Genomic DNA, 22,959 nt, shown 5'->3' on the forward strand with positions numbered 1-22,959 from the left:
GCCCCCAACCCGCATACATGTGAACCAGGCCTAAAGCAATAGTAAAGTCATTAATTGGTTAAACCTGCAGGAGGACCGGTGTTTTTATCTATTAATGACTTTACTATTGCTTTAGGCCTGGTTCACATGTATGCGGGTTGGGGGCCCACATTTGCACAGGCATAGCAGCCCATTGATGTGAATGGGCTTGAGCTGCTATGCCTGCGTTTTCAGCTGAAAAAAGGTGCATGCAGAATTTAAAAAAATGCAGTGGCCATGAAATCCATCCTTCTTTTGCACCATGCGACTTACCTGCCGTTGCTGCACACGCAAACTGTTTTTAAATGCCGTGCCCACGTATACAAAAAATGCAGAAAGCTTGCCAGAGCAGGAACTGCAGGTTAGTCGCATGGTGCAAAAGCAGGATGGATTTCAAGGCCACTGAATTTTAAAAAAATGCTGCATGCACCTTTTTTCTGCGGAAAATGAGGGCATAGCAGCCCGTTCAAATCAATGGGCTGCTATGCCTGTGCAAATGTGGGCCGCCAACCCGCATACATGTGAACCGCCAACCCGCATACATGTGAACCACCAACCCGCATACATGTGAACCAGGCCTAAAGAAATAGTAAAGTCATTAATAGATAAAAACACCGGTCCTCCTGCAGGTTTAACCACTTCTGGATCGCAAGGATTTGCCCCTTTAAAGACCAGGCCATCGGATCAGAGCGCCAGGACCAGTCATCACCAGGTAGGCCAGACACTGCTTGATGGCTATATAATAATGTAATGTGGGCTGCTATGCGTGTGTGTGTATATATATATATATATATATATATATATATATATATATATATATATATATATATATTAGAGCTGCACGATTCTGGCCAAAATGAGAATCACGATTTTTTAGCTTGGAATAAAGATCACGATTCTCTCACGATTCTCTGTGTAACAAAAAAAAAATTGGGATAACTTTACTGTTACGTTTTTTTTTTTTTTTTTATCCATTAAAGTCTATTAATTGCGTTTGAAAGACTGCTGCGCAAATACAGTGTGACATAAAATATTACAACAATCGCCATTTTTTTCTGTAGGGTCTCTGCTAAAAAAATATATAAAATGTTTGGGGGTTCTAAGTACTTTTCTAGCAAAAAAAAAAACTGATTTTAACTTGCAAGCAACAAGTGTCAGAAAAAGGTCCAGTCTTTAAGAGGTTAAACTTCCTTTCTCCCTGGCAGAGGGAAGGAAAAGATACAATGTAATCATTTTTGTCTATAGTTACTGGGAGACTTAATGCTGAAAGGTGTTAGCTGTGTGAGTGAATGAGTCATCCAGCTCACTGAAATGTATCAATTCACAAGTCAGACCCAGAAGCAGAGAAACTCGGTATTTTAAAAATGCCACAATAACAATACCGTGGCTATGCAATACCGCGATATATCGAATTACCGAAAACCGGCATATGTCTACATCCAAGGGAGATATACTGTGGTGGAATCTCCCCAACTGGGAATGTTCCTGATTGCTGAAAAGCACCTTAATAATTCAAATGGGCCCTAAGCCAGTAAAAATGCTTAAAGCGGAGTTCCGGGCACAAAATCGACCTAATCGATTTTGTGCCCATCCGCTGGATCTTCTTCACCTGAAAAGGAATTGGATAGTTAGGTATATTTTTTTTTTTTTTTACTCACCTTGTAATTGTAGATAGAAAATACTCACCTCTTCTTCACTTCCTCCCTCTGTGCTGCGGCTCCGCCGTCACTTCCTCCTCTGCGATGATTCCTGGGAGCTGAACGTCATCGCTCCCAGGAATCAATGCGACGGCACCGGCCCCGCTCGTCACTTCCGGGGTGACGCCGCATTCCCTGCTAAACAGCTTCTGGGCATGCCTGGGAGAAGAAGACACGGAAGAGGACGCGGAAGAGGATCGCGCCGGCTTCAGCTGCCCACAAGAGAGATGGCAACGCTGGAGAAGAAATTTTTTATAAGTGAGTATTTCTTCTTGCAGGTAAGTGCGAACCGGGACAGATCAGAGGCTAGCCATTGTGGAATGTACTAGCCCTGACTGTCCCGGGGGTATGTCTATTGAAAAAACGTTTTCGTGCCCGGAACTCCGCTTTAAAGAATAAGTTAAATTAAAAAAAAAAAAAAATGCCCATTCATTTGCAGGCAAAAAAATGTGCATTTAATATTTTTATTTTTTTGTAGCCTTGACAGCTGAACGCTGGTGCCATGCAGGATTCAGAGCGTGATTGTATCACGTGATGTATTCAACTGTTGCAATGATAATCAGTGACACTATACTAATAGTAAGGGCAAACAAAAATTTGACAGCAGGCAAAGCTTTTTGATAGAAGAGACCTCCCGTTAAGTCCCACTTTACTATATATATATATATATATATCTAAACTGTTTGTTTTCAGTTTTGGATATATTAAAGATGGGTTGAAATCCAAAAAAGAAGGGTATAAACATAAACTTGAAAAGCAATTGCTCCAAAACCATTATAGTTAACGCTAGTGTTTAGTTTAGCAAAGGCTGGAAGTGTTTAACATAAGGAATATGTTCACTCTATAAAAAAAAAAAAAAAAGTCCACAAATTTTACTGCCTTTGTTTCTAGACCTTTCACACCAGTGTTAACTTTTCATCCATCCATAGAGAGATGAAAAACAGACAGCAATGCATTGCTGTGGGTAAACGGTTGTAAACAGATGATCATTTTACATCTGTGTCTGTTCTCTACTTGTTGAAACAGAACAAGTCGAGGTCCTTTTCTGTTTAAACAGACCTGAACGGACATAAACCGATGTAAACCGACAATGTCTGTTTACATTTTGTTTAACTCCCTTATAGGCCCTGTTCACACCTGAGTGTATTTCAGCTCAAAAAACGCTCATCTCTGAAGTCTCAAAACGCCCAACAAGCAAAATCCCATTCATTTCTATGGCCCCTTTTCATATTTGAGCATTTTGCCTCCAGTAAAACGCCTGAAGCTCAAAGTACATGAGCTTCTTTTTTGGCTGATTACCAGCTTTTTTGTTAGGCCTCATGCACACTGGACGTTTTTGGAGCTGCTGTTAGCAGCGTCAGACGTTTTTTTTTTGCAGCTGCAGAACGCCCATCCATGTTATTCTATGGCCTCATGCACACATAGAGCTTTTAGGAGCTCCAAGTGCATTAGGCGTTTTACAGCTCCAAAAAAAACCCAGGAACTGTGTGTTCTGGAGCTGCAGCGTCAAGCTGTAAAAACGTCTGACGCTGCTAAAGGCTGAATAACGTTGCTTAACGTGCGTTAAGCCACGTTATACGTTTTTTTTTTCTTCCATTCAAAATCAATGGTTCCCTATGGGAGCCTATTGATTGGAATGGAAGTCGCACCGCAGGTCGGATCAGAGTGATCCGACTTGCGGCGCGACCTGCACTGTGAGAATCTTGAGGGGGAACTCCACACCAAAATGGGGAAAAAAAACGGCGTGGGGTTCCCCCCCAGGTTCCAAACCAGGCCCTTCGGGTCTGGTATGGAATTTGAGGGTAGCCCCACGCCGAAAAAACGGCGTGGGGTTCCCCCCAAAATCCATACCAGACCCTTATCCAAGCATGCAGCCCGTCATGCCAGGAAAGGGGAGGGGACGAGCGAGTGGCCCCACCCCCCCTGGATCATACCAGGCCACCCGCCCTCAACATGGGGGGTGTGGGTGCTTTGGGGCCGGGGGGGGCTCTGCACCCCCACCTCAAAGCACCTTGCCCCCATGTTGATGAGGACAAGGGCCTCATCCCCACAACCCTGGCCGGTGGTTGTGGGGGTCTGCGGGCAGGGGGCTCATCGGAATCTGGAAGCCCCCTTTAACAAGGGGGCCCCCCAGATCCCGGACCCCCTCCCTATGTGAATGGGTATGGGGTACACTGTACCCCTACCCATTCACCCCATAAAAGACAGTGTGTGTAAATAATGACAGGAGACGTTTTGGAAAGTTTATTAAAAATCTTCATCCCGTCTTCTCCCTCTCCGGTCTTCTGCTCTTTTGCTTCTTGTCTTCTCCTCTCCGGTCTTCTGCTCTTTTGCTGTCGCCTCTTCTTGTCTTGTCTTCTCCTCTCCTCTCCGGTCTTCTGGTCTTCTGCTCTTCTGCTCTTTTGCTGTCGGCTCTTCTTCTTCCTCCGGTCCTCCTCCGACGACGTCTCCGGCGATTATGCCGGTCTCCGGTCTCTGCAGCTTATTATATAGCCATCAGGGGCGTGGTCTCCCGATGACGTCATCTGGCGGCCACGCCCCTAATGGCTATATAATAAGCTGCAGAGACCGGAGACTGGCATAATCGCCGGAGACGTCGTCGGAGGAGGACCGGAGGGAGAAGAAGAAGCCGACAGCAAAAGAGCAGAAGACCGGAGAGGAGAGGAGAAGACAAGACAAGAAGAGGCGACCGCAAAAGAGCAGAAGACCGGAGAGGAGAAGACAAGAAGCAAAAGAGCAGAAGACCGGAGAGGGAGAAGACGGGATGAAGATTTTTAATAAACTTTCCAAAACGTCTCCTGTCGTTATTTACACACACTGTCTTTTATGGGGTGAATGGGTAGGGGTACAGTGTACCCCATACCCATTCACATAGGGAGGGGGTTTGGGATCTGGGGGGCCCCCCTTGTTAAAGGGGGCTTCCAGATTCCGATGAGCCCCCTGCCCGCAGACCCCCACAACCACCGGCCAGGGTTGTGGGGATGAGGCCCTTGTCCTCATCAACATGGGGGCAACGTGTTTTGAGGTGGGGGGTGCAGAGCCCCCCCTGCCCCAAAGCACCCACACCCCCCATGTTGAGGGCATGTGGCCTGGTATGATCCGGGGGGTGGGGCCGCTCGCTCGTCCCCTCCCCTTTCCTGGCATGACGGGCTGCATGCTCGGATAAGGGTTTGGTATGGATTTTGGGGGGGACCCCACACCATTTTTTTGGCGTGGGGCTACCCTCAAATTCCATACCAGACCCGAAGGGCCTGGTTTGGAACCTGGGGGGGAAACCCACGCCGTTTTTTTCCCCATTTTGGCGTGGAGTTCCCCCTCAAGATTCTCACAGTGCAGGTTGCGCCGCAAGTCGGATCACTCTGATTCGACCTGCGGTGCGACTTCCATTCAAATCAATAGGCTCCCATAGGGAACCATTGATTTTGAATGGAGGCAGAAAAAACGCTGCTAACAGCTACTGTGGCCAAACGTGCAATGACGCTAGTGGAAAAAGCTACTGAAAGCACGTTTTTACAGCTGCTGTTTCCCGGCGTCAAGTAAACAGCTTTGGAGCACGTTTTTATGACGCCCTGTGTGCATGGAGCCTTAGATGTCAATGCCTGCCTACAAACACCTGTAAAAAGCCTAAAAAAATGCCTGAAAACTATACGCTTAGGTGTGAATGGAGGGTTAAGGCTCCATTCACACCTGAGCATATTGTTTTGAGGCGTTTTTTTGGGCTTTTTACAGGCGTCTTTTTGGGCTTTTTAGGCTACGTTCACATCTTGGCGTTGCTATTACAGGCGTTTTTTTGGGCGTTTTTGCAGGCGTTTTACAGGCGTTTTTGTGCAGGTGTTTTTAGATTGACTAGAGACCAATGGAAAACGCCTGTAATCTGACCAAAAAGAAGCTCATGTACTTTTTTGAGCGTTGGGCGTTTTGCTCACGGCGTCAAAACGCTCAGATGTGAACAGGGGCCATTAAAATGAATAGGATTTGTCTTGTTGGGCGTTTTGAGAGCTGATCCTAGAGCAGAAAAACACCCCCAAAACGCCTACATGTGAACGGAGCCTTACAGACTTTTTTGGGGGCTTTTTAAGGCATTTTTTGTCCTTTTTGCAGGCAGTTTTTATGGGCTTTTTTCAGGTGTTTTTTTCTGGCTTTTTAAAGGCGTTTTTTTGGGCTTTTTCAGGTGTTTTTTGCAGGTGTTTGGAGGAAGGCATTGACACCTAACAAAAACGCTTGTAATCAGCCAAAAAATAAGCTCTTGTACTCTTTTGAGCTTAAGGCCCTGTTTACACCTGAGCGTATTTCAGCTTGTAAAACGCTCATCTCTGAAGTCTCAAAACGCCCAACAAGCAAAATCCCATTCATTTCAATGGCCCCTGCTCATATATGAGCGTTTTGTTTCCGGAAGAAAAACGCCTGAAGCTCAAAAAAGTACATGAGCTTCTTTTTTGGCTGATTATCAATGCCTGCCTCCAAACTCCTGCAAAAAATTGCCTGAAAACAGCCTGAAAAAACACCTGTAAAAAGCCCAAAAAAAACACCTGAAAACTATACGCTCAGGTGTGAATGGAGCCTCAGGCATTTTTCTTCTGGAGACAAAACGCTCAGATGTGAACAGGGGCCATTGAAATGAATGGGATTTTACTTGTTAAGAGTTTTGAGACTTCAGAGATGGGTGTTTTATGAGCTGAAATACACTCAGTTGTAAACAGGGCCTTAGGCATGAAACCTTTTTTGTTTATACTTTTGTCTCCTATGATTGGTTTGTGCTACAACTAAAATAAGGGTGTAGACATAATCTGAAATAAAGACTGATGTAAATTAAACCGAAGATGGATATAAAACGTATGTAAACTAAATCCATTTTCTCCTAGCAAAAATATAAGTGAACGGATGAAAGAACTCCTAAGTAGAATTATTTATATTTGGCTGGCTTCCTCCTTTGTTTCCATGTACTTTATTTTAATTATAGTTCACTATATACTGTATATTCTTGTTTTCAACTTGATGGCTGTATCTAGTTTTCTATATTGGTATTGTTATTCCAACTTTTGGATTTGCCTTTCACAGCTGGTGGATCATATTATATGATTTCAAGATCTTTAGGCCCAGAATTTGGAGGGGCGGTAGGACTTTGCTTTTATTTGGGTACCACTTTTGCCGGAGCTATGTACATTCTTGGAACAATTGAAATCCTCTTAGTAAGTGTGTTTTATTTTAATGTTTCATTGAGAAATTCTGCACGAGATTTTGACTGCCAAAATGTTAAACCAGTTTTGTTTTTCTAAGACAATTGCAACTCTTTACTGATGCAGGGTAGACACAGCGCAAAATATGCTATTTTCGTTGTAGTATATGTATTAAAGCTGAAGTTTTAAACCTGGTGCAAAAAAACGCATGGTGCTGTAAACAGTGATTTTGTAGAAGAAAATATTTTTGTCGACTAAATTAACACTTTTGTAGTTGACTAAAACAAAAATATTCAGATGACTAAGGCTGAGTTCACACTGGTGCGATGTTAGACACCGTATGTGATTTGCACCGCACTGCTGTGCAGATCACACACGATATCTGTGCAATGCGAATTCAGCTATACAGATTGAATGGCTGAATTTGCATCACATTAGCACTAAAAATGGTGCATGACCCTTTTTTTGGTCTGCACTGGAATCGGATTGCATGGGTATTCACACCCATGCGATCTGATTCCTGCACCATTAGGCAGTTCGCACTGCGATCTGCGAATCAAAATGGGAATGTCATTAACTTTGTATTGACACCAACAGCCATTCGCATAGGGCAGTGTGAACAGCCTGCCAGAGACATGCGATGCGGGAACCTGCACTGGAATCACAATATTGTGAACTGAGCCTGAAGCTAAAATGGCATTTTAGTCAAAAGCCTATGACTAAATTGAAATTTGATGTAAAAATTAACACTGCACTACTACATATGTAGGGTCATCTACTGAGCTGCTGAAAGAAAAAAGAATTAAGAAAAGGGATTTTATTAATATTTTTTTCTTTTTATTGTTGGTAATATATTCAGTTAATATGTGCAATGTCATTACAGCAAAGCGTTTATATTCAGTTATTATGTGCAATGTCATTACAGCAAATGGTGTTTTTATTTATTTAATTTTTAAGTTGCACATCTGTTTGTCAAAAAGCAATTTCTCTTCCGTTCACTGACAGACACAGCTTCAAGTCTTCAGACCATTGGGTATTATGCTGGCTCTCTTCAGGAGTAGGACTAGACAGAAACCTTTTTAGGTACGCCCATGGGGCAGTCCCAGAGGGTATAAAATCGCTTCCTGCTGTAGGACTCCAGTTTTCTTTCTGCCTAGTCAGGAGTAAGGACCTGGCTCTCTGCTGGGATCTGCAGTCCTGGAATTTTTTCCTATTCATTTGGAATTTTTTACTTTTTTCTTTATTATTTTTGTTCCTGTGTGAACCACAATCAACAGTCGGACTGGGCGACGCACTGGATATTCTAGATCCTTATGGTCTTCCCAGTCTGGCCTGCGAGCGGGACCCAGCTATTAGCTCCACGCTAGGTTGGCCGTGACATAGCCCCACTGGACGGGGGCTGACCAGCGAGTGAAACACCTCGCGAGGTCGCATAGCCCTGGTCATGGGAGCAGTAACGTCCGAAGTCGCAGCGTACCTCAGGCTGCAACAGCCCCATTCAAAGATGCTTTGAAGAAGGAGCGCGGCTGCCGTCTTCCCCCGGCAGTACGCACGCTCGGAAACGCGTCGCACTTCCGTGACGTCATCAACTACCGACGCTGTACCAAGCCTCGTTCCCACTGACGTGCGGCGATCCACTTCCTCTTCAGTGTCAGCAGAGCTCGGCTTCGCTGCAATGTCGGTGTACATCTGAGAGGTCTGCACGCCAGCGGAACAGCTCCACAGATCGGGGATAACGTCAAGCCATCTACTCATCTCGACTACCGGAATGGTTTTATTGCATACATATGCATACAGATGTGAGTGTATCTTGTTCATGTGTCATAAATTTCTGCTTACAGTCTACACTTAGAGGCGCCTCTATTTTTTTTTTTTTTTTTTAAGAGTACATTGCTCCTGCAGACTGCTAAGGACAAGGAACATCACCGTAAGTGGGGTCCCTTCTTTTCGGCTCACAAGCAGCCCTTTCGTCCGACTGGCTCGCAGGAAAAGGGCTCAAAATCCACCCGTAACTTTGCAGGAGGCACCAAGAGACCCTGGAATGGTAAGTCCAAAGCGAGCACTTCTGGTTCCGCAGACAAGCCTTCCCCAGCCTGAAGGGGCATCCTCACCCGTGTTTAGGGTGGGGGGGGCGACGTCTCCACTTCTTTCTGGATCCATGGACCTTGCTCATTGAGGACAAATGGGTCCACAAACTGATTCGATTTGGTTACAAGATCCAAGGTTTCGGTCCTTGCCTCCAGCAAGGTTCTTTCCTTCCAACTTATGCTTGCCTCCAGAGCAGCTACAGGGCCTCTACGGCGCAGTGCAAGACCTGTTAGAACAAGGAGTTATTGTGCCGGTCTCAGAGTCGCAACGTTTCCAAGGTTTTTATTCAAATCTGTTTACAGTTCCCAGGAAAGAAGGCAAGGTTCATTCTATCTTGGATCTCAAGGCTCTGAACCACTTTGTGCAGGTTCAGAAATTTCGGATGGAGTCCATCTGCACAGTAGTAGCTTTCCTTCATCAAGGAGATCTGCTGGCTTCTATCGATCTCCAGGACACTTACCCTTATATTCCAATATATGTCGGGCATCAGCGTTTTCTTCATTTTGCCGTGGGCGAGGAGCACTTTCAATTCGTGTCATTACCCTTTGGTCTCACTTCAGCTCCTCGAGTGTTCACAAAGGTTTTGGCCCCAGTGTTGGCCTTCTTACAGCAGAAGGGGATTGCGGTACTAGGTTACCTGGACGATCTGCTTCTGCGTGCAGTCTTCCTCGGCTCTAGAAGCCGACTTGGATTTTAAGATGCAAACTCTGCAGGAGTTTGGGTGGACACTGAATTTCCAGAAATCGGCACGGTCTCCGTCCACAAAGCAAGCTGGACTACTTGGGTCTGAGGCTGGATTCAGCATCAGCCCGGGTGTTTCTTCCTCAGACAAAACTTCTGAAGTTACAGCATGCTGTTCGGCTCCTGTTGTCCAACCATCGATCATCACTCAGGACTTGCATGCAAGTGCTGGGTCTGATGGTCTCCACCTTCAAGGCAGTTCCGTTTCCGCAGTTCCACTCCAGACCTTTGCAAAGGGAGATTCTGATTAAAATGGAAGGATCCTCTGTCATTGGACAATCTCTGTTGAGTCGGGGTTCGAGGGAGTATCTCTTATGGTGGCTCCGCTTCCTGGCCCTACGTCTAGGTAAATCTTTTCTTCCCCTGTATTGGACTGTAATCACCACAGATGCCAGTATGCCCGGATGGGGAGGTGTCTTGGGAGTGTGTTTGGCCCAAGGTGTCTGGACTCGGGAGGAGTCCAGGTTGCAGATCAACCTCCCGGAAATTCGGGTGATCAGACCTTGTCTGTCTCAATTGATGGATCGTCTGCAGGGATGCCCTGTGCGGATACAATCAGACGATGCTACGGCTGTGGCATATGTCAATCATCAAGGGGGGACAAGAAGTGCCCTGGTGGCCCAGGAAGTGACCAGCATCTTGAGGTGGGCAGAACAATATCTTCCGACCCTCTCTGCTGTGCACATTCCGGGGTTAGAGAATTGGCAAGCGGACAATCTCAGTCGGCAGACATTGGATCCGGGAGAATGGTCTCTTCACCCGGAGGTATTTCATCAACTGTATCTTCGGTGGGGGACCCCCAATGTGGACCTTCTGGCTTCCCGTCTCAACAGGAAGGTGCAGAGGTTCGTTTCAAGGTCTCGGGACCCTCTGCCCGACGCCACAGACACTCTGGTTGCCCCCTCGGGTCAGTGTCGGCTCATTCACGCCTTTCCTTCAACACAACTTCTGTCGAGACCGCTACGCAGAATCGAAGTAGAAGGAATTCCAGTCAATCTGGTTGCCCCAGACTGGCCTCTCCAGTCTTGGTACGCAGGCCTGGTAGGGCTAGTAGCAGACGTCCCTTGGATGCTTCCTCTCAGGGATCCTGATTTTTTGATCGCTGGCTTTAATGGCTTGGCTATTGAAAGCCAGGTGCTGAAAGACAGAGAGCTGTCGGAGTCGGTGATTCCTACGCTGTTGAAGGCTAGGAAATCTACTTTCAGGAAGGTTTATCATTGAGTTTGGAAGGCGCACATTACTTAGTGTGAGTCGCGGGGGGTTTCTCCCCGCTCCTTTTCTGTCTCTCACCTGTTAGTCTCTACAATTGGGTGTAGATCAACGTTTGGCTCTGGGCACCATCAAGGGCCAGATTTCCGCCTTGGCTATTTTTTTTCCAAAGGCCGTTGGCGGTGAAGTCCTTGGTTCACACTTTTGTGCAGGGAGTTCGCCATCTGTCTCCTCCGGTGCGATTCCTGGTACCTCCATTGGATCTCAATTTGGTTCTATCAGTGCTTCAAAGGCCTCCATTTGAAAATATTTGAGAAATTCCTCTGCTTACTCTGTCGCAGAAGGTGACTCTCTTAGTAGCTATTACTTCCGCACGTCGCGTGTCGGAGTTGGCTGCGTTGTCCTGTCGGTCAACTTATGTAGGAATTCATAGGGCCAAAGTGGTGTTGCGACCCTGTCAGGCGTTCCTTACTAAGGTTACCTCGGGTTTTCATTTCAATGAAGACATTGTGCTACCGTTCCTATGTCCTAAGCCTACACATCCTAATTAAATTGCCCTTTAGATGTGGTAAGGGGGATTCTGGTTTACCTGGCGGTAACTGAACCGATTAGGAAATCTGATTCTTTGTTTGTTCTTACGATTGGACCTTGTAAGGGGCAGGCCGCATCTGCTGCGACCATTTCCAACTGGATCGGGCAGACGGTGGTGCAGGCTTACTCCATTAAGTGTCAGGTTCCTCCTTTCCCTGTTAAAGCGCATTCTACGAGGGCGCTTATTTCCTCCTGGGCCTTCCGTCATCAGGCATCAGTGGTTCAGGTGTGCAAGGCGGCTACATGGTTGTCTGTACACTCATTTTCAAAATTTTATAAGGTGGATGTACTTGCATCTTCGGATGCAGCGTTTGGCCGCAAAGTTTTGCAGGCTGTGGTTGCAGAGGCTTCTGCTTCTTGAGGGTGAAAATATTTCCTGGTGGTGAGATCCAGTTGTTCCTAAGTTGAGCTCCTGTTGTACCTAGTTGCTATGTTTAGCCTTGTTGGCAATCCAGCATTTGCTGTTTTTTTTTTTCCCACCCCTCATGTTGACACTGCTTTGGGACATCCCAGTGGTCTGAAGACTTGAAGCTGTGTCTATCAGTGAAGGAAAGAAAAAACGGGATTTTTGTCTTGCCGTAAAATCCTTTTCTCTGAGGTTCACTGACAGACACAGCACCCTCTGTTGGCGTTGAATTATTTGTCCTTCTGACACTGCTTGTTACAAACTGGAGTCCTACAGCAGGAAGATATGATATACCTTGTGTGACTGCCCCAGGGGCGTCACCAAAACATTTTTCGCCTAGTCCTGCTCCTGAAGAGAGACAGCATAATGCCCAATGGTCTGAAGACTTGAAGCTGTGTCTGTCAGTGAACCTCAGAGAAGAGGATTTTACGGTAAGACAAAAATCCAGTTATTTTTTGTTTTCTGTGAAATTAAATCTGTGTCTGTAGTGCATGTTCAAACCGTAATGCCATAAATGCACTGCTCAAAAAAATTAAAGGAACACTTTTTAATCAGAGTATAGTATCAAGTCAAATAAACTCCTGGGATATTTATCTGGTCAGTTAAGTAGCAGATGGGGTTGTTAATCAGTTTCAGCTGCTTTGTTGTTAAATTTACAACAGATTCACTGGATGGGCAACAATGAGACAACCTCCAAAACAGAATTAATTGTTTTACAGGTGGAGGCCACTGAAATTTTTTTCCCTGCTCCTCTTTTCTGACTGCTTTTCACTAGTTTTGCATTTGGCTAGGGTTAGTGTCGCTACTGGTAGCATGAGGCGATACTTGGACCCTATAGAGGTTGCACAGGCATTCCAACTCCTCCAGGATGGCACATCAATACGTGCCATTGCCAAAAGGTTTGCTGTGTCTCCCACCACATACTCAAGAGCATGGAGGAGATTTCAGGAGACAGGCAGTTATTCTAGGAAAGCTGTGCAGGACCAAAGAAAGTCCTTAGCCCATCAGCAGGACTGGTATCTGCTCCTTTGTGCAAGGAGGAACAGGATGAGCACTGCCAGAGCCCTACAAAATGACCTCCAGCAGGCCACTGATGTGAATGTCTCTGACCAAAGATTCCGAAACAGACTTCATGGTCTGAGTGCCCAACGTCCTCTAGTGGTCCCTGTGCTTACTGCCTGGCACTGTGGAGCTTGATTGGCATTTGCCATTGAACACCAGAATTGGCAGGTCCGCCACTGGCGCCCTGTGCTTTTCACAGATGAGAGTAGGTTCACCATGAGCATATGTGACAGACAAGAAAAGGTCTGGAGAAGCAATGGAGAATGTTATGCTGCCTGTAACATTTTTCGTCATGACTGGTTTGGTGATGGGTTAGTGATGGTCTGGGGAGGCATTACCAAGGAGGGACGCACAGACCTCTACAGTCTAGACAATGGCACCCTGACTGCCATTAGATATCGGGATGGAATCCTTGGACCAATTGTCAGACCCTATGCTGGTGCTGTGGGTCCTGCGTTCCTCCTTTTGCACGACAGTGCCCGGCCTCATGTGGCGAGAGTATGCAGCCAGTTCCTGGAGTATGAAGGAATTGATACCATTGAATAGCCCCCATGTTCACTTGACCTAAATCCAATAGAACACCTCTGGGACATTGTTTTGGTCCATTTGACGCCCCCAGGTTGCACCTCAGTCTGTTCAGGAGCGCAGTGATGCCCTGGTCCAGATCTAGGAGGAAATACCTCAGGACACCACCGGACTTTCAAAAAGAGCATGCCCCGACATTGTCAGGCATGCATACAAGCACGTGGGGGACAAACAAACATCTAAGTACCATTTTGAGTTGCTGCAATTACATTTTTAGCAAAATGAACTATCCTGCTGCATCATTTTTTCACTTTGATTTTTGGGGTGTCTTTGAATTCAGCCCTCTGTAGGTTGATCATTTTAATTTCCATTAAACAATGTGGCATCCTTTTTTTCCCTAACACATTACCCAGTCCATATCAGTATAGATATCCAGCATGATATTTTTCCCCATTTGAGATTTGATGTGTTTGCAAAGTATTCCTTTAATTTTTTTGAGCAGTATATTAACATGTTGGTAGATTTTTACTCCAGAAGTATATGATGAATTTTGCAATTCTAGAGAAATGCTTAAATAATGCATTACAATTTAACTAAAGCCATTACATTTTAGTCAACTAAAATGTACTGGAGATCGACTAACCTAAAACTAAAACAAACTAGTTCTCTAAAATTTGACTAAAAGTAAAATGGCAATTTAGTCAAAAGACTATGCCTAAAACAAAATTGAAATATGACGTCAAAAGTAACACTGGCTATAAATGGTTTTCTGAAATTCTCACAGCACCTTTTCCCGGTACTTTTTTCAAGAGCCCTCAGCTCTGGAGCATATTGGCAGCTAGCTCTTAGGAGGAGTTCTGCTAATATCAAAATGCCTTTATAAGAAGTCAGTCTGGATGCAGACTTCCCTAAGTAATGCCCACATGTGGTACTGAGCCTCCGTTATTGAAATAACAAATCAATAAAATTAATAGGACGGGCCAGGGACAATAAGTCTGGAGAGGCAGGGGTTCTATAATTCTGGACACCCTCTAGCTACGGCTTTGAATGCACACTGTGAGTAGCTCACAGTGTATGGTGGAATCGGCTTTAAACTATAACTAAAGGCAAAACCTACGTTTTTAGTTTTGGATTAAAGCTGGATTAGAATCCCTGCCAGGTTTTTATTGCAACCTCTGCACTTGTCCTGCTTACTGTTATCAAAAGTGAAAGTAAAAGAAATTTCCAAATTTTGGGTTACATAGGGTTGCACCCAGAACAGTAATCGAGTGGAAATCTTCTAATGGGGACACTAGTTCTGGTTACCTGGGGGACCCAAAGGTATTACCTTAATTTGCAAGGATTTCCTTTCACTTCCTGTTCTCTCTATGGAACAATAAGTGAAGGTAAATCTCCCCAACGGGATACAGAGGACCAAAAAAACTGACATGGGTTATAACCTTCCCTTAATCTAACCAAAATGGAAAAAAAAGTTTTGCCTATAGTTCCACTTTAAAGAGTGTCTGTATCAGGCATGAAACTATAATTTTATGTTTGGATTAGTTTCCAATGTGCAACCATCATCCTAAATACACTATATATTACCAAAAGTATTGGGACGCCTGCCTTTACACACACATGAACTTTATTGGCATCCCAGTCTTAGTCCATAGGGTTCAATATTGGGTTGGCCCACCCTTGCAGCTATAATTGTGTCAACTTTTCTGGTGAGGCTGTCCCCAAGGTTTAGGAGTGTGTCTATTTGGAATGTTGGACCATTCTTCTAGAACCGCTCTGATTCATCCCACAGGTGTTCTATCGGGTTGAGTTTTGGGCTCTGTGCAGGCCAGTCAAGTTCCTCCACCCCAAACTAGCTCATCTGTGACTTTATGGACTTTATGGACCTTGCTATGTTAAATGATAAATCATTTGGTGGAGGGGGGAATTATTGTGTGGGATTGTTTTTCAGGGGTTGGGCTTTGCCCCTTAGTTCCAGTGAAGGGACCTCTTAAGACATCAGCTTACCAAGACATTTTGGACAATTTCATGCTCCCAAATTTGTGGGAACAGTTTGGGGATGACCCTTCCTGTTCCAACATGACTGTGCACAAGTGCAGAGACAAGGTCCATAAAGACATAGATGAGCAAGTTTGGGGTGGAGGAACTTGACTCGCCTGCACAGAGTCCTGATCTCAACCCAATAGAACACCTTTAATATGAATTTGAGCAGAGTCTGCGAGCCAGGCCTTCACATCCACATCAGTGGCTGACCTAAATAAATGCGCTTCTGGAGGAATAGTTAAACATTCCCATAGACACATTCCTAAACATTGTGGACAGCCTTCCCAGAAGAGTTGAAGCTGTTATAGCTGCAAAGGGTGGGCCAACTCAATATTGAACTCTACAGACTAAGACTGGGATGCCATTCATGTACATGTAAAAGCAGGCATCCTAATACTTTTGGTAATATAGTGTATCTGAGCTCCTTTTGATTTATTAATCTCTCTGGGTGATTGAGGTTGGCATATATACATAATTCCAAACCTTTGCACCATGTTTTTTTTTTTTTTTTTTTTTTTTTTTTTTGTCAAAATGTGTCTGATCACAGAATCGTGCTGCATTTGTGGGCAGACCTTGTTTCCTTAAGAGGTTAACAGAGGTGTAAAAGCCAAACCTTGTCTGTGTGCATAGAGCCATGGTCCTTATGCAGCCACTTTGAAACTGAGGGGAAAGTGCAAAAAATGTTAAAGTTTGCTAGTTAAGATTGACAATTTAAAGATGATTGACTAATTGAAAATGTGACAATAATACTTTGTATATTTTTTTTAACAGACTTATATATCACCCAATGCTGCCATATTCCCAATAGAAAAAGATAATCCTCAAGCCATGTTTAACAACATGAGAGTTTATGGGACATGCATAATTGCCATAATGGCTATAGTAGTATTTGTTGGTGTTAAGTATGTAAACAAACTTGCTTTAGTATTTCTTGCCTGTGTGATTCTGTCCATTATGGCAATATATGCTGGAGTAATCAAATCTGCATTTGATCCACCAGATGTTCAGTAAGTAAAGAAATGTATTCCTATATTCCATTGTTCTGTACCCCATTTCCATTTCAGTGTTTTGTCCTAATTTGACATGGTCCACACCCTTCCATTATTTATACAGTATATGCTAGGAAAAAATGTAGAAAGAGTTAATAAAAATGGAAAGAGGGGGAGTTAGTCAGTCCAGGTATGACGCATTATGATGTCAGTAGACAGCAATGCCAGTACACAGATCTCACCTGTCACAACTAGGCTTGTGACGGTATCAGATTTTCATGCTGCGATTAATTAAGGTTTTGCCATGGTATACGGTATTATCACGATATTCAATTATTAAATTTTATATTATTTAATTTCTCCCTCACTTGAATTTCATTGCTGAATTTAGGGACTTTGGTTCACTTATGCACATTATTATATAGTCAGTCAGTACAGACTCTGTGAACCAGGCCTAAAATAAGCCATCAAGCAGTGTCTGACCTACCTGGTGATGACTGGTCCTGGCGCTCGGCTCCGATCCGATGGCCTTGTAATTAAGGGGGCAAATCCTTGTGGTTAAGAAGTGGTTAAACCTGAAGGAGGACCGGTGTTGTTATTCATAAATTACTTTACTATTGCTTTAGGCCTGATTCACATGTATGCGGGTTGGTGGTTCACATGTATGCGGGTTGGCGGCCCACATTTGCACAGGCATAGCAGCCCATTGATTTGAATGGGCTGCTATGCCCTCATTTTTCGCAGAAAAAAGGTGCATGCAGCATTTTTCTAAAATTCAGTGGCCTTGAAATCCATCCTGTTTTTGCACCATGCGACTAACCTGCAGTTCCTGCTCTGGCAGGCTTACTGCGTTTTTTATATACGTGGGCCCAGCATTTAAAAACACAGTCTACGTGTGTAGCAACTGCAGGTAAGTCGCATGGTGCAAAAGAAGGATGGATTTCACGGCCACTGCATTTTTTAAAATTCTGCATGCACCTTTTTTCAGCCGAAAACGCAGGCATAGCAGTTTAAGCCCATTCTAATCAATGGGCTGCTATGCCTGTGCAAATGTGGTGCCCCAACCTGCATACATGTGAATCAGGCCTAAAGCCATAGTAAAGTCATTTATAGAAAAAACAACAGTCCTCCTGCAGTTTTAACCACTTCTGGACCGCAAGGATTTGCCCCCTTAATGACCAGGCCATCGGATCAGAGTGCCAGGACCAGTTATCACCAGGTAGGCCAGACACTGCTTGATGGCTATATAATAATGTAATGTGGACTGCTATGCCTGTGTGTGTGTGTGTGTGTGTGTGTGTGTGTATATTATGCCGCTATGCCCTTGTATGTATGTATGTATGTATGTATGTATGTATGCATGTATGTGTGTGTGTATATCTATCTATCTATCTATCTATCTATCTATCTATCTATCTATCTTATTCTATCTATCTTATTCTATCTATCTATCTATCTATCTATCTATCTATCTATCTATCTATCTATCTATCTATCTATCTATCTATCTATCTTATTCTATCTATCTATCTATCTATCTATCTATCTATCTATCTATCTATCTATCTATCTATCTATCTATCTATCTATCTATCTATCTATCTATCTATCTATCTTATTCTATCTATCTATCTATCTATCTATCTATCTATCTATCTATCTTATTCTATCTATCTATCTATCTATCTATCTATCTATCTATCTATCTATCTATCTATCTATCTATCTATCTATCTATCTATCTATCTATCTATCTATCTTATTCTATCTATCTATCTGCAGAGACTTGCTTGTATTAGGCAGTGTTTCTGTCTGTGTCTGAGCCCTGGAAGAAGCATGTGGGTGTGTGTCGTCTGAATTGTTACAGGGAGGAGCTAAGTCTCTCACTCTAGGATCATATTACCAGAGCTGTTTCTATTGAGTGAGTGAACTGTTGAGTGAGTGAATGAGTCATCCAGCTCACTAAAATGTATCAATTCTAAAGTCAGACTTGAGGAGCAGATAAACACGGTATTTTAAAAATGCCACAATAACAATACCGTGGGTATGCAATACCGCGATATATCGAATTACCGAAAACAGGCACATCTCTAGTCACAACTAAGGAATGCTTCTAGAAGTCAGAACACACCAACTGCCATCATGTCATATGTGGACAACTTGTATATCCCTTGACGAGGACTAACCATGTACTTGGCACACAGATTTTCCAAAGTTCTTACCATGTCCTAGTAGTGTGCTCAGCATGGCTGTAGCAGGATGATGTATGTTTTCATTATATAGCTTGCAAAGTGCTAAAATGTTCCTACCATGTCTCTGGTACCCCATGTAGTTAGCATCTTTATAAAAGAGCAATTTATGTATATTAGCATGTCCTGGCCGAGATCTCTGCATAGCATGACCTTTGCAGAGTACCAAGTGTTCTTATCAGGTCCTTGGCAGAGTGACATATATGCTCACTATGTTCCTGGTTTGAGTGGGTGCCTGGTTCTTTGTATGTAGGTGCTCAGTGCATTCCTTGCAAAGTGCTCCATGTTTTTACTATGTTGTGTGCCCCTTGTGCTCAGCATGTCAATTGCAGAGTACTGAACCCCTTCTTGCCTAAACACATTTTTGCAACTTCGAAAAGTGTTTGTAAACTGTACATATTATCAAAACTACTTTGTGCATCCAGGTGGAATATACCGCGTTTATTTCAGGACAAATTGGGCTTTCATTTGGTGGTAAATATTAATGGATATCTCCTGATATTTTTATATAATATATATATATATATATATATATATATATATATATATATATATATATATATATATATATATATATATATAATCAAAAGGAAACTGGCCCAAAATAGTAAATAAAAATCATTTTTTTAATTTAGCTGTATATTTCTTGTTACTGACATAACCTTCCACCAAAGAACAATTTAAATTAAATTCTCTTGCGCCTGACAATTCTCTTGCAGCGATACCACATATGTGTATATTGTTGTTTGTACCCATAGTACAGCCCAAAAACAATAGTGCGCATGTTGGGTTTTTTTTTCCTCCTACCTAAAACACACTGATATGAATTAAAAATACTGACCTTGACCCTAACACTAACATTGGCACTGACCTAGATCAAACCTTGATCTAGGTTTTTTTTTTTTTTTTACTCTTTATTTAACCACTTGCCTACTGAACACTTTCATCCCCTTTCTGCCCAGGCCAATTTTCAGCTTTCAGCGCTATCATGACTATTGGGTGGTCATGCAACACCCCCCCTAAACAAAATTTTTATCATTTTTTTTTGAGACAGGTAGAGCTTTTTTTTGGTGATATTTAATCATCACTGTGTTTGTAATATTTTGCTAAATAAGATGAGGCTGCACTGACCGGCGCTGATGAGGCTGCACTGCTAGGCGGCACTGATGGGCACTGCTAGACGGCACTGATGGGTGGCAGTGATAGATGGCACTTACAGGCAGCACATACATTGTCTGTGGTTTAAAAAAAAAAAAAAAAGTGGGTGTGGTATTGCACACTATTTAGAGTAAAGCATGTACCCTTTTGTTAAAGGCTACCTTTCTCACTCAAAGAAGCTGTCAAATAAGAAAAAAAAAATTGGAGAATCTAGTGACAATCACTCTTAGTATAATTGTGACATGATATAAAATACATGCTTGACGTTGTTGTACCTGGTCAAAAATAGCTCAGGCGGAGGTAGTAGGTTGGTGGCATGAGAAGCAATGCATATGCAAGCATTATAAGAAGTGTCACCTATCTTATGGACAGTGGATATTCTCTGTTTTAATATAGAGAAGTCTCAGGATATAGTTGAACAGTTGCATACAATATGCTTATTATGAAGGCATTTGTATTTTATTTGATATGTTTGTTCAAAAAATTGCATTTAACAGCTTGCTGTACTTCTTACAGTGGCAATAAACTGTTGTGGACTTGCAACACAGTGCATTTCTCTTACGTCCTCCAACAGTCGCCGCCTCTTCATATTCGTCACAATGGGTTAATTGACCTTTGCTCCGTAGGAGTAGCTAGGCAACAGAATATGTCAATATTAAAGCTTTTAGCATATCCCACCCCCAGGGGGTGGTCCCCTCAGTCAATACCCTCCTGCTTCCTGTATCCATACCTCAGTTTCATTGTCTAGCTATCAGGAGTAGCAGGCTGTTTCTGTGCTAGGGCTTTTTGTCTCAGCCTTTATCTTCTTTTTGATTTTATTTGAGTGTTTTTTCTCTCTCTTTACTTAGCTGTTCATTTTTTTTAGCATTAGTTAGTTCTTCTGATGAAGAGGATCGTGCGGGCTGGGTCTCGGGCTGGCCCCCCTGGTCGCAGGTTGTGGGCCAGTGGCTTCCCAGCCTGCCATCGAGCGTTCAGTCAGGTTTTTTCCTGGCATGAGTGAACGACCCATCCCTGTTCTTTGCAGGGATGCTGCGGTAAGGTGGCTACCTCACTGGACGCCATGCGGTTTCGCACCGCAGTTCTACTGCGTCCTGGCTGCGACTCTCCCTGTCCTCTGTGCAGCGGCTTGATCGCTTGTGCGGGCTCCCCACGCCGTTCAGAAGGTAAGTGTACTCTGTGTGGGGACCTGTCTGTTTAGTGGGTGTCAGTCTGGGACTGTGTAACCCTGCATTCTGTACACACTGTTGGGCTCCCTGTCTGGTTTGCTGCTTTCTGTGGGCTGCAAGGAGGGGGGCTATCCTGCACTGTTCTGTGTTACAGCTGTGTGCCTTTTCTGTGTGACATGCTGTATGCTGTGGGCATGATGTGAGACATGTTGTGCATACATGCGGCGGCCGCTGCTGCGGTCCGCCATTTTTTTATTATTACTGCAGGCGTATGATGGCCATTACTGTATGAGGAGAGCAACGTTTTTGGCGCCAAGCGCCGCCATTTTGGCGGCGATCGCTCAGGCCACATGTCAGCGCTGCATGCTCTGCCTTTGCAGTTCCCCACCGGCGGCCATGTTTGTGGAGCCTTCCATAGGCTTTATAGGAGCGGTCTGTATTGCATCACTTCCTTTGCCCTGAGAACAGCGATCGATGCAGCAGCCTGAGTGATCTCTCCAGGTTTACCTTCCTTATTCCTGTATTCCTTGCCTAAGTTTTGTACTTCTCCCTGTGGGGGTCGGTGTGTGCTGTGTGTGTGCGGTGGGCTACGCTCGCCGCGATCTTAAAGGGGCAGTACCCCTTTTTTTTCCAGGGGCATGGATTCTCAGGAAAGCAAATTTCCTCCCACTTTAGTGGGGGGCCAGGGGTCTGCTGCTTCCCCCGAGGGGGGCGATTTGGCTACCATTGTGGCTAACCTTGCTGCTCAGGTGCAGATGCTTGTGGCTGCTCAATCCACAAAACGGCCCAGAGTTTCAATTTCCTCTGATTCAGAGGGCGATGGTGATGGGGCTGCTATGGCTGGGGTCCCTTTTTCAGGGTCCTTTTCGTCCCTGGACCTTGTAGGGTCGGAAGGGGAGGCAGAGGTTGAAGGGGTTGATGATTCTCCCCCTGGCTCGTCTGAAGAGCTTGCAATCATGGATGAATTGGTTGCTTCTATCAAACAAACACTGCATTTGCAGGATAAACCATGTCCTCCTGCCGTCCTGGCCTCTTATGGGACGCAGCGAAGACGCAAATCATCGCAGGTTTTTCCTTGCACTGAGGATTTTCAGCGCGCTGTTAGTGAACAATGGCGCAATATAAAGAAGCCTTTTGCTGTGCCAAGTAGGTTCAAGCTGCGTTATCCCTTCACACCCGCCACTGATGAACGTTGGTGTGTGCCGCCTCCGGTGGATCACGCGGTGGCAGTTTTGAAAAAATCTACTGCGATTCCGGCGGAGGATACCCCGGTGTTCCGGGACCCCACGGACAGGAGACTGGAGTCTCTTGCCCGCCATACTTACTCGGTTACCGGTTCCATGCTAGAAGCTATTTTTGCTTCCCTTATGGCAGCTCAGGCTGTCGCGGATTGGACGCAGGTGCTCAGGCGCGTCCTGGTGGCTGATTCTGCCCCGCCGACAACGTTGGCTATGGTGGATCAAATTCATCAGGGTGTCATGTATTTGTGTGATGCGGACTTGGATATAGTCCCTTTGGCTGCACGTGTGCACAGCGTGGCGGTGTTGACACGCCGCTTGATTTGGCTGAAATGTTGGTCTGTGGACCAATCTTCTCGCAAAACTTTAGCTAATCTACCCTATACGGAATTTCGCCTTTTTGGCGACTCCTTGGATACGCTGATAAAGGGGATCACTGGGGGTAAGAGCACGCTCTTACCCCAGTCTCACAAGGCTAAGGTTGCTCAAGGTAAGAAGCATGCTTCGTTTAGACCCTCTCAGGGGTCCTTTCGGTTGCACTATAAGGGCAAACCCTTCAAAGGTCAGGGCTCCCAAAAGAAGCCGTGGACAGGTAAGCAGAAGTC

The 22,959-nt window shown here is 44.5% G+C and overlaps 1 protein-coding gene across 2 annotated transcripts in view; it reads left to right on the top strand.

Moving 5' to 3' along the window:
* The window catches only part of SLC12A7 (solute carrier family 12 member 7), a 550,671-nt gene that overhangs the window by 294,109 nt on the left and 233,603 nt on the right, over positions 1-22,959 (top strand). For both annotated transcript variants that reach the window (XM_082257548.1, XM_082257549.1), the window contains exons 6-7: positions 6,774-6,904; positions 16,326-16,561. In XM_082257548.1, coding sequence (XP_082113674.1) covers positions 6,774-6,904; positions 16,326-16,561 — 367 coding nt within the window. The remainder of the gene's footprint in view (positions 1-6,773; positions 6,905-16,325; positions 16,562-22,959) is intronic.

The sequence above is a fragment of the Pelophylax lessonae genome, assembly GCF_965119305.1.
Source record: "Pelophylax lessonae genome assembly, chromosome: 5".
Taxonomy (NCBI): Eukaryota; Metazoa; Chordata; class Amphibia; order Anura; family Ranidae; genus Pelophylax; species Pelophylax lessonae.